Source organism: Curcuma longa, chromosome 3 (assembly GCF_044706935.1).
Source record: "Curcuma longa cultivar G26 ecotype Majalengka, Jawa Barat chromosome 3, ITB_CL_G26_1.1, whole genome shotgun sequence".
NCBI classification, from domain to species: domain Eukaryota; kingdom Viridiplantae; phylum Streptophyta; class Magnoliopsida; order Zingiberales; family Zingiberaceae; genus Curcuma; species Curcuma longa.
The window spans coordinates 4,386,522-4,396,665 of NC_133863.1; the positions used below are offsets into that span (position 1 = coordinate 4,386,522).

The 10,144-nt window shown below is 38.0% G+C and overlaps 2 protein-coding genes across 2 annotated transcripts; both read left to right on the plus strand.

Annotated features, from left to right (window-relative positions):
* The first annotated feature begins 678 nt into the window (after positions 1 to 678).
* Positions 679 to 5,265, plus strand: LOC141823981 (putative glucuronosyltransferase PGSIP8). The gene is made up of 5 exons (XM_074711196.1): positions 679 to 1,211; positions 2,287 to 2,545; positions 3,902 to 4,103; positions 4,196 to 4,343; positions 4,427 to 5,265. The coding sequence occupies exons 1-5, from the start codon at positions 949 to 951 to the stop codon at positions 4,968 to 4,970; spliced, it is 1,416 nt and encodes a 471-aa protein (XP_074567297.1). The 5' UTR covers positions 679 to 948; the 3' UTR covers positions 4,971 to 5,265.
* Positions 5,266 to 5,574: 309 nt separating this feature from the next.
* Positions 5,575 to 8,642, plus strand: LOC141823537 (autophagy-related protein 8f-like). Its single transcript, XM_074710837.1, has 6 exons — positions 5,575 to 5,685; positions 5,871 to 5,915; positions 6,014 to 6,069; positions 7,938 to 7,990; positions 8,206 to 8,324; positions 8,399 to 8,642. The coding sequence occupies exons 2-6, from the start codon at positions 5,876 to 5,878 to the stop codon at positions 8,497 to 8,499; spliced, it is 369 nt and encodes a 122-aa protein (XP_074566938.1). The 5' UTR covers positions 5,575 to 5,685; positions 5,871 to 5,875; the 3' UTR covers positions 8,500 to 8,642.
* Positions 8,643 to 10,144: the final 1,502 nt, after the last annotated feature.

Below are 10,144 nucleotides of genomic sequence, written 5' to 3' on the forward strand. Positions count from 1 at the left end.
ATAATTGTCCCATTAGATGCTAACAAAATCATCTCCATTTCGCTGCAAAGTTAGAAGTGGATTTAGGGCAAAATTGACTCAGAACTTGAGAAATCCAAAAAGCAATCGGCAAGGCGCTGAACAGAGGACGGAATTTTAGAACAGAAAATCTGACCATAAAATTGACTAGAAGGAAGAAAGAAACGAAAAAAAACCTCGCCGATTGTTCCGACGAGGAACTCCGCAGCGTTTGCTAAAAATGGAAAATTTTCATTCTCGTCCCAATATTTATCTATTCTTTCAACATATCCTCTAAAAATTAATCAAGATCGTTATTGTACTGACACGTCATCCTTTCCTAGTTTGACCCATTCTGTTGTCCAATCATCTTCCGCCAACCGGCCAGCTAATAATAACCCACTTTCCCGCCTTTCATTCTCCTCCAGCTCCCGCCACGCACCACCTCCCATTGCCGTCAAAGCCTCTGCTTCTTCTTCTTCTTCTTCTTTTCCAACCAAACAAATGATTTGGAGCGGCCAAGCCAACGTCCCCACCGGCAGAGCGAGAACGCAGAGAGGCTCATGAAAAGTTCCTCTCTCCTCTCCTCTGTTGCCCGCTCATTCTCCCGTCTCCATGGACTGATCCAATTCATTCCGATTGAATTCCCGGTTCTTCGCCTCTCGCTCTCCGGCCGTCTTCGTGGGCTGGAGTGGTTGCTGCTTCCCAATCTCGGCGATCTGCCGCCGCCCTCTGCCTTGCCTCCACTTCGGTTGCTTGAACCGGCCGGGTGTAGCGCGTGTCTGAGATGTGCCGAGTTGGCAATTGATACGGAGGAGATCTGAAGAATGAGCCTCCGGGAAGGGTGCTGAAGCCAAGATCCGAACTGTGGTAACCTAAAGATCTGATTTTACTCCGTTTCAACTTGGTCTTTTTTTCCCTCCGAGTGTTCGGAGATTGGAAGTGACTGAGATGGGGAGCGGTCGGCCTCTGGGGTTGCTTGTGGCTCTGCTGCTGGCACCAGTGGTGGCGTTCGTGGCTGCCCAGGAGGTCGCAACGACCGCGCCGAGGCGGAGGCACGCGTACGCTGCGATGATGTACATGGGGACGCCGAGGGATTACGAGTTCTATGTGGCGACGAGGGTGATGATGAGGTCTCTGGCACGACTTGGCGTCGACGCCGATCTCGTCGTCATCGCCTCCGTTGACGTGCCCATACGATGGGTCCAAACATTGTGAGATCTCTATTTCTCTCCCACCGCCTCTCAATCTCACCCTTTTGGTGAACTTTCCCTTTTGGCTTGGTACCTTTTGATCTAATTGATGGCTTTGCTTCTGAAACGAGCTTCAGAGGAATGTTTAGTTTACTCAAACTTTCCTCTTTGTTGTTTTTTTTGTCAAAACAGAAAGGTTTCTCTTTGAAAAAAAAAGAATTCGTCGTTTGATGTTGTTTAATTGCTACAAATTTAATTGTCTTTGGTTTGTCGATCTTACACGAGTTTTGGACACTGATCTTTTGTTAAATCATGTTATTTGGTTCTGGAAAATGTAGAATCAAGTGATACGAGGAAGAAGAAAGGAGCATTAGATGCCATGGATTTATCTTTTCTACCGAAATTGTCCTTGCACGGTGTACCTTCTTAGTCTGTAGCGTGGATGAGGGTGGTTTTCTAGGTCTTTTTGCTAATGTTTTCTGTTCTTCTCATTTCGCGGTGGCATGTTCTTCGTGATATCCTTTTTCGATTTTATTTTTGACTTTTAGGTACTTGAAAGCAAACCGACGACTTTTTTTGGGTCATAGATTTTTATCGACGTTGACCTGTTCTTGGAGAACTGCTAGATTCAAGATCGGTTGAACCGAACGAAGAACAAGCCCACGTTAATTTATTACAAATTGGCACTATATTTCTTGACGACATATTTCTAATTCAGTTTGAACTTCCATGATTAATTATTTGTTTCCATGATTCCTTTGATGGTCAACATAAGTTTCTGAACTTTTGACCTGTGCATTAAAGAGTGAGAAAAACAACCATGATAATTCAAATTTCATTCAGCACAAATTTCACTTATTGTTGAATCGAACCAGAATATGTTATATATGGAGTTTACCAACCTAAAGCTTCCAACTTTTTTGTTTAACCTGATTGTCCTTTTGGCAAATTTATCACATAAGTTAGTCTTGTCATCAGAAACATTTAAGAATAAATTGTGCAAAACTGCAACGCAGTTGGTAGTGTGCTTGGAACATTAAATTGTTAGTTAGTGAGTTTCGGCAAGTACTTATACCTTATTAATTGGCATGATCAGGCAAGAGGAAGATGGCGTGAAGGTGGTTAGTGTTGAGAATTTGAAGAATCCGTATGAGAACCAAGGCAATTTCAACACCAGATTCAAGTTGACGTTGAACAAGCTTTATGCATGGAGCTTAGTTTCATATGACCGAGTTGTTATGCTCGACTCTGATAACATTTTCCTCCAGCGTACTGATGAACTTTTCCAGTGTGGGCAGTTCTGTGCTGTGTTTATCAATCCCTGCATCTTTCATACTGGACTTTTTGTTCTTCAGGTACCCCTCTCAAACTCCTAGTTTTGCAAGGATTAACTTCTTTTCCTGCAACCCATCCCAAATTAGTAGAATAAACAGAATCATTCATTGATGTGAAACAATTTAAAGAGTGTTCAAACAATTATCAGCAATGTACTCTACACATGAGATCTTAATATTTACAACGGAATTGCTTAAACTATAGCTGACATGTAGGATGCTACCAAAAAATTATTTCCTTCATAACATGTTTATGCAAACAGCATGGTTTCCATCATTTTTTTGTACTAATCTGTGCCCATGCTTATTGACTTTTTGGGGCATCGAAGTGATGTCAGTTAGCAGTTTAGGAATAGCCAACTTGTTAAAACGTTGGACTCTAGTTTCTTATGTCCTGTCTCATCCAATTGAAAATTCAATGGTGCAAGCCTGTTATTGAGCTGTACCATTGACTTTAATAGAACCCACTAGTGTATTGAAATACTTCAGTCCAATTTGTACCACAACTAGATTTAAAATATGCATTGATGGTAAAATGTGTGATGTTAAAGTAATACAGATTGTGGGCGGCCAACCTGTTTTACACCTTGTCTCATTAATTTGATCACTAGATCATCAGCTTGATCAGATTATTGTTATACAGTAGGGATCTTAGATCTATATGGAGGAAAACATCCTGGTCAGATTTCACTAATCTGCTTATATCAAGAAATGTAACACGGACTTTTATTTTTTGTTATTTTTTTCCTAGTCGGTAACTCCATGAATTACAGTTTTGTGAAGTTTCTTCTAGATGTAGAATGAATTCAGGAAATTTTGCTTGGTGTTCAACAAATTTCATCTTCAGTCATGAAGAAAATGTTATTTAAGTTGGATATCAATCTATCAGAAACTTAGTGTTTTCCACTGCAATTTATGAATAGTTTGTCTAATCATTTCTTAAGCTTCTAGCACAGAAGCCTGGAAGTAATATAACCAACACTACTAGTCAAGACCTTATAGCTTCAGAAAAATTCTACATTACTCCTGAATATGTGCTTTAGTCTACTAAAACATTAAGATTGTAGCATGGGATATATAGATTATCACACACACAAAAAAACCATTAGCTAAAGGATAGAAGAACGCTGTATCTAAGAAATTATGATGATTTGAGAAGATTGCAATATTCAAGCAGCACTGCCAGTTATGCTTAAGATTCCCATGATTTCGAGAGCATGCTTTAAAGTCATCTGTGTTTAATAGTTAACAAGTCATGGATCATATAGGTGGTTTGAAATTTTTGTCATGGAATTACTAACTGCATGCAACGTAGCAAAAAAGGAACTGTGATTTTCTCTTCAGCAAGAATATCATTCTCTTTTGTTTGACATGCAGCCGTCGATGAAGGTATTCAAAGACATGCTTCACCAGTTAGAAATTGGTCGTGATAACCCAGATGGTGCAGATCAGGGTTTTCTTACAAGCTATTTTTCTGACTTGCTTGATCAGCCAATGTTTCATCCACCTTCCAATGGCACCAAGCTCATTGGTTCCTACCGACTTCCTTTGGGATACCAGATGGATGCTTCCTATTACTGTAAGTGCCGAATTACAGTATTCCATTTAAAATAAGCTGTAATAATAGTAGAAGCTGTCGTAGTGAGCAATTCTTGTGTGATTACATCGCAGATCTGAAACTCCGATGGAGCATACCATGCGGACCAAATAGTGTGATCACATTTCCTAGCGCCCCATGGCTAAAACCTTGGTATTGGTGGTCTTGGCCTGTCTTACCATTGGGCCTTTCCTGGCATGAGCAGCGTCGAGAAAACCTTGGGTATGTGAACAAACACTCAAAAATGTCTTTATCATCGAACTGTTCTTGGCATTTGAGATCTAATTTACGGATTTTGTGAGCAGGTATGGTTCAGAATTGCCTGTCTTGTTGATCCAGGCAGTCATGTACATTGGAATCATGGCAATCACTCGGTTGGCACGGCCTGGCTTGTCCAAGCTGTGTTATAACCGTCGACCAGAGAAAAGCATCACGATATTCCATATGACACTTAAGATAGCAGCATTTTGGTCCCTACTGGCTGCCTACACAGTGCCCTTTTTCCTCATTCCACGAACTGTGCACCCAGTTTTGGGTTGGTCGCTCTATATGCTCGGAGTTGCATCTCTTCTATCAATCGTAATCAATGTCTTCCTGCTGCCACCCCTGCCAGTCCTTACCGTCCTGCTGGGAATGCTGGGCTCACTGTTTGTGATGGCGTTTCCTTGGTATTCTGACGGTGTTGTCAGGGCGTTGGTGGTCTTTGCTTACGCCTTCTGTTGCTCGCCAATCGTATGGGCGTCGCTGATGAAAGTTACAGTCTCCTTGCAGAACTTAGTCGAAAGGGATGCCTTCTTTCCCAGATTGGGGGAGTCCACAGAGATGTCTGAGTTCAACAAACTGTATTGAGCGAGCTGACAGGAAATTGGCCTGCTTCCAAGCAGATAGATTGAAAGGCTTGGATTTTGATACAATGTAGGAAGTGGTTGAAGAAAATGAGGAATGCAGCTTTGTAGGAGCCAGTGCACTCAGGTCACCAGATCTCAGGAGATGAGAATTCATGTACCAATTCGTTGCCCAGATTTGATGTGAATCCTTTTAATTTACAGAATGTTTTATTTTCTTGAGATCGAAGAGTTTGGCTTCGAACAGAACGAATGTGTTTCGAAATCATAGAGTAATGTGTTCACTGTTTTACAGATCATTTTTCTTTATTATTATATCTGTGAATCCGAAAGAGCGCTGAAAACAATTAAAATAATCTTATAAAAATATTTTGTTAATATTTCATATGGATTTGATTATTACTCGACTATGTTAATTTTAAATAAAATTAGATCTGAAATTGATTTCGAATTTAGATTTTTAAAATGATGAAAAATATTCAGAATATTCTTTCTTTTCCCAATAAGTTTTAAGACTTTTTAATTGGTAATTATTGTAATCGAGGATAATCATAAGCTTACGTCAATTTTAATTACTTGAATTAGGGCTAGCGATTGCTTCGCCCACACACAATAGAAAAGTTATATATATACAAACAATCCCTAGCCGATTGCCTTCTCTCGCCTTCTTCTGTTCCCAAGGCAAACGATTTATCGATCGCCGAGTTCTTTCAAATCAAGTCAGTAGCCCTTTTGTTTTCCCATTTCTGGGACTTTCTTCCGGTTTTTCCTGTTGTTTTTTTTTTGTTTTTTGCTGTCGAATTTTGTTTGGGGTTGCTTCTGTTTTTGTGGTGAGGCCGAGTCCTAGTATCGCGTCGATGATTTTAATTCTGTTCTCTGCGATTTGTACTGTGATCGGTCGCAGGAAAGATGTTGCGGCAGAGCAGTTACAAGCAGCAGCATGACCTCGGTGAGTATTCAATCGTCTTGCTTTAATTGGTGCGCTCTTTTTTCTTGTGCTAATATGTCTAAACATCATGATTTTTTTTTTTCATATTTGTTCTGTAGAGAAGAGGAAAGCTGAATCAATGAGGATTAACGAGAAGTACCCCGGTAGAGTGCCGGTATGGGTTATTCATTGTTTTCCATATCATTCTTCGCCAAAATAGACAAATTTCATATATATTCACATACTGTTTTGCATATATGTCATTAATTATCACATTCTAAGTCTTAATATCCTTCATACATGACTCAGTTGTTAACTTCGTTACTAGTGATTGTAATTGATAATATTATTCTTTAACTTTTTGCTGTTATATGAAATGCCTTTGAATTTAATCTTATTATAGTTTTTTAATATAATTTTTTTATGTATATTTAATGTTTTGGATTTCATTTAAAGATAGAGAAAGATTATTAAAAGGAAAGAGAAGGTGAGAAAAAAGGATGAACTTTTCCTTGATTAAAATGAGATCATGTTGCTATACAATTTTAGTTCATTGAAAAGATTTTTGTTTAAACAAGATGTTTTTTTTGTCGAGATTTGTAGATCTGAGAAGATATATGTGTAATATTGGATATTGCAATGCTAAATATGATATTTGATGATTTTAAAAAAGCACTAACAAAATAGTCAAAAGTGTTGGACAACGAGTATGGTAAGGTTTCAACTTTCCACTTCTTTTAGTATGGCTCCTTGTCAACTTAAGCTTGTCCATTATTGATTCTCAAATAACTCCAATTCTTGTTTGAATTACATACACATAAAATAGAATCTCAATTCGCATTAATGTAGCATACATTTTATAAATGTATGCTATAAGTCTAAAACACCGATATCTTCTTTCTTTGATAGAGTAAAATTGATGAGATAAATCTCAATTCTCATTAATGTAGCATACATTTTATACACAATAGACAACACTTAATATAGAATTGTTTGTTTCAGTAATGCATTTATATGTTTTTTACATGTTTTTATTTCTCTAATAGTTAGAAAGAACTGCCATTTAGATAATCATATTTGTATTTGACAAGTTTCAAGGATTTTTTTCATGAAGCATGTAATTGCATCACAGTGTTTGCATTTCTGATATGTTTGCAATATACTGAAGTCGATATGACCATTTATTTCTTTACTTCTTATATTGGCTATTCTATATGTTTACACTAGACTAAAGATAAATTAGATCAATTGTATCTTTCATATCTAGTTCAATCCAAAAGATACTAACTTGATCAGTTATATTCTTCCTATCTAGTTTATTCCTAAAGATATCGTATCAAGTTGAACTAATAAACTGGCATAGTTGGCGAGTCACTTGAAAATTAAGGCTTTAGTTACATTGAAGGAAAGTTGGATGGAAGGAAGAATGGAGATTGGAAAATTAATTAAACTCGTTGCGTCCTCTGTTTATTTCAATAAGCATGCATGAAGATGGAAATGAGAGAATGGAAAAGGCATTTTTTTTCTGCACATTTCCTTTGGCCCAAATTTCGCGGAAATGGAAGGAGGGAAAATAATTCCCATCCAAAAGATGATTGCATCCTGACCTTTGGACAAGCAAAAGAAGGTTATGTATGTTTTTAAAATAAATTTAAGTTTCCATCCTCATAACTTTTTCCCCAAGTAAACAAAAGAAAGAACTTTAAAATTCTTTTCTTCCTCACATTGAACCTCTTCTGTTCTTGCTATTTTCCATCCTTACTCTTTTCCTTCTTCACATAAATAAAGATTATAGTAGTGATATATGACCACATGTATATATGCACACGTTGGCATATTTGCTTCAGTGAACTAAAATTATGTCTGCATAATAAGTGGAACCACTTTTTAGATCCTTAAAAAATTTGGCTTCTCAATTATCGTGCTCCAGTTGCTGTATTCTGACACTTGCTGCAGTTCAATCATGTGTTGGCTTGCCACTGTAGCATTTTCACTTGCCTTTGTTAATTGGATTTAGGTTCATGTTTGCTTTGAGCTTTGCAGGTAATTGTCGAGAAAGCAGAGAGAAGTGATGTGCCAAACATTGACAAGAAAAAGTGAGTGTCCTTACCCATTTTGTCACAATTTAATAATGATGCCAATTCCTTGTGCTCTTGCTAATTAATAATTCTCGAGTCAATTTTTCTTTTTCATGTTATTTTTACCACCCATGATAATTTTGAGTTTATGGGGAAATCTGCTTGTAAGCAACATTTTTTTTCTCTCTACCTTTTTATTAACCATGGTCTATGATGTGAATTGCTGCATTCAGGTATTTGGTTCCAGTAGACACTACGCTTGGGCAATTTGTTCATGTCATTCGAAAGAGAATAAATTTAAGTGCTGAGAAGGCCATATTCATGTTCGTGGACAACGTGCTTCCACAGATTGGTACTTCATCTTACCCCTTTCCATCCATAATTCAGATCGAACAACTCATGGTACTGTTATTCCTGATGTGGTAGGAACTCTGATGGGCCATCTCTACGAAGAGAAGAAAGATGAAGATGGGTTCCTTTACGTTGTCTACAGCGGAGAGAACACCTTCGGCTCTCAGAAACCATGACTCGACCGAGCTTAAGTACTGCCGACCCAACCAGCATATTGTTCATGATGGCATGACCATGTGTCTGGTGCTAGAAGCAAGCTTTCGCAATGATGCAAAACCATGTATATTTTCTCTAATCTCTTCTGAAGATGGATTTTTCACATATATTCTATCCGTGTGTGGCACAGGGGTTGCTGCAAGCATCGACCAGTGGTGGCGCTTGATGCAACGGAAAGTTCCCTCCTCGCTAACCCACCCTTTGAAACCATCCTGTCTTCCTCCCATTCGTCTGCAATCTCCTAGACTCCACCAAAATGGCAACTGTAAACCAAAAGAACCAGCAAAGCCTTGTTCAAATACTTAAAACTTCTCTGCATTAGCCTTTCCAGACTCCCCATTCTCATGGTAGCGTTGACTAGGTGGAAGCTTGTCCTTGATCAGAGACCATTCCACAATGAGAACAAAAAAAAAGAGACAATAGTTCAAAATGTGGCATCTACCTTCAGTTCTGATCTTAACTCTTTACTGTGATGGCAAATGAGGTCAAGGCGTACCGTGTGGGTTCAGGAGGTGTGTTCTTTTTCCGTGGTAAGTTAGCATTTTCTATCGTAAACAAATCTCCTGCTCTTTTGCTTTTCATCCCATTTTCCAACCAAACTGGCAACTCGTTTTCCCTTGATGTCCTCGACGACGCCTTGAAATTGCAGTTCCAGCGATGAGAACCTGAAATTTTTGGATCAAATGCAGTAAAGCCGCATAAAATCTCACGGTACAACGGCTAGATTATATTAACTACTTAAAAAATGAATTCACTATTTTAATAGGCTCCTTTAGAGTCTGTTCCACAGACGAGGAAATCAATTCTTATGTAAAAAGATGAGATTTGTCATTTCAACAGTTTTACATAGTTAATACCATATGTAAAAAGATAAATCAAGAAATTGTAGTTGGTCATGATAGAGGAAGATATTATTTTGGTTTCGTCAAGATTTGAACTCTTGTTCTCTGTAAGTCTGTTCTGTTGTAACTCAGCTATGTTTCGAGAGCAAAAATTATCTTGAGTAAATTTTTTATAGTAATCGATCCCACGTCAAAATGATCTCATAAATCAAAAAATCTTTTAAAGAATTTTTTAGAGATATGGTATCACTATGTTGATAAAAGTTTATTGTCGAAACAACACCTCAATCAATAAAAAAAATGATAATCCCAGTAGCCACATCTCTGGGGTGGTCGGTCCGATCCCACGGAAGTTTCCCACCGACCATCAGGGTAAATCGGGAAGCGCATACGGCGGTCAATTCAGATGTCCAGTATCTTTTGATTGTGAAAATTCCTGCAAATACGCCATAGCTGGGGATCGAATCGTGGATCCCTAGGTTACAATCCGGATGTCCTACCGTTGCACCATTACCCCGGGGACAACACCTCAATCAACAAGAGTATATTGTTAAGAGAATTCAAATTTGAAATTCAGGTAATAGATGTATCTATGCTTACCACATAGGATAAATTACTTCGACAGAAATATATATATAGGTAGGAGGGTGAATGACAGTTTATGAGTTTTCTTAAAATTTGATTCTTAATTACTACATCAGTGATGTTTACTGTCTGCGTTATATTTTAAAATTAATTATATTAATTACTTAGCTTTAATTAT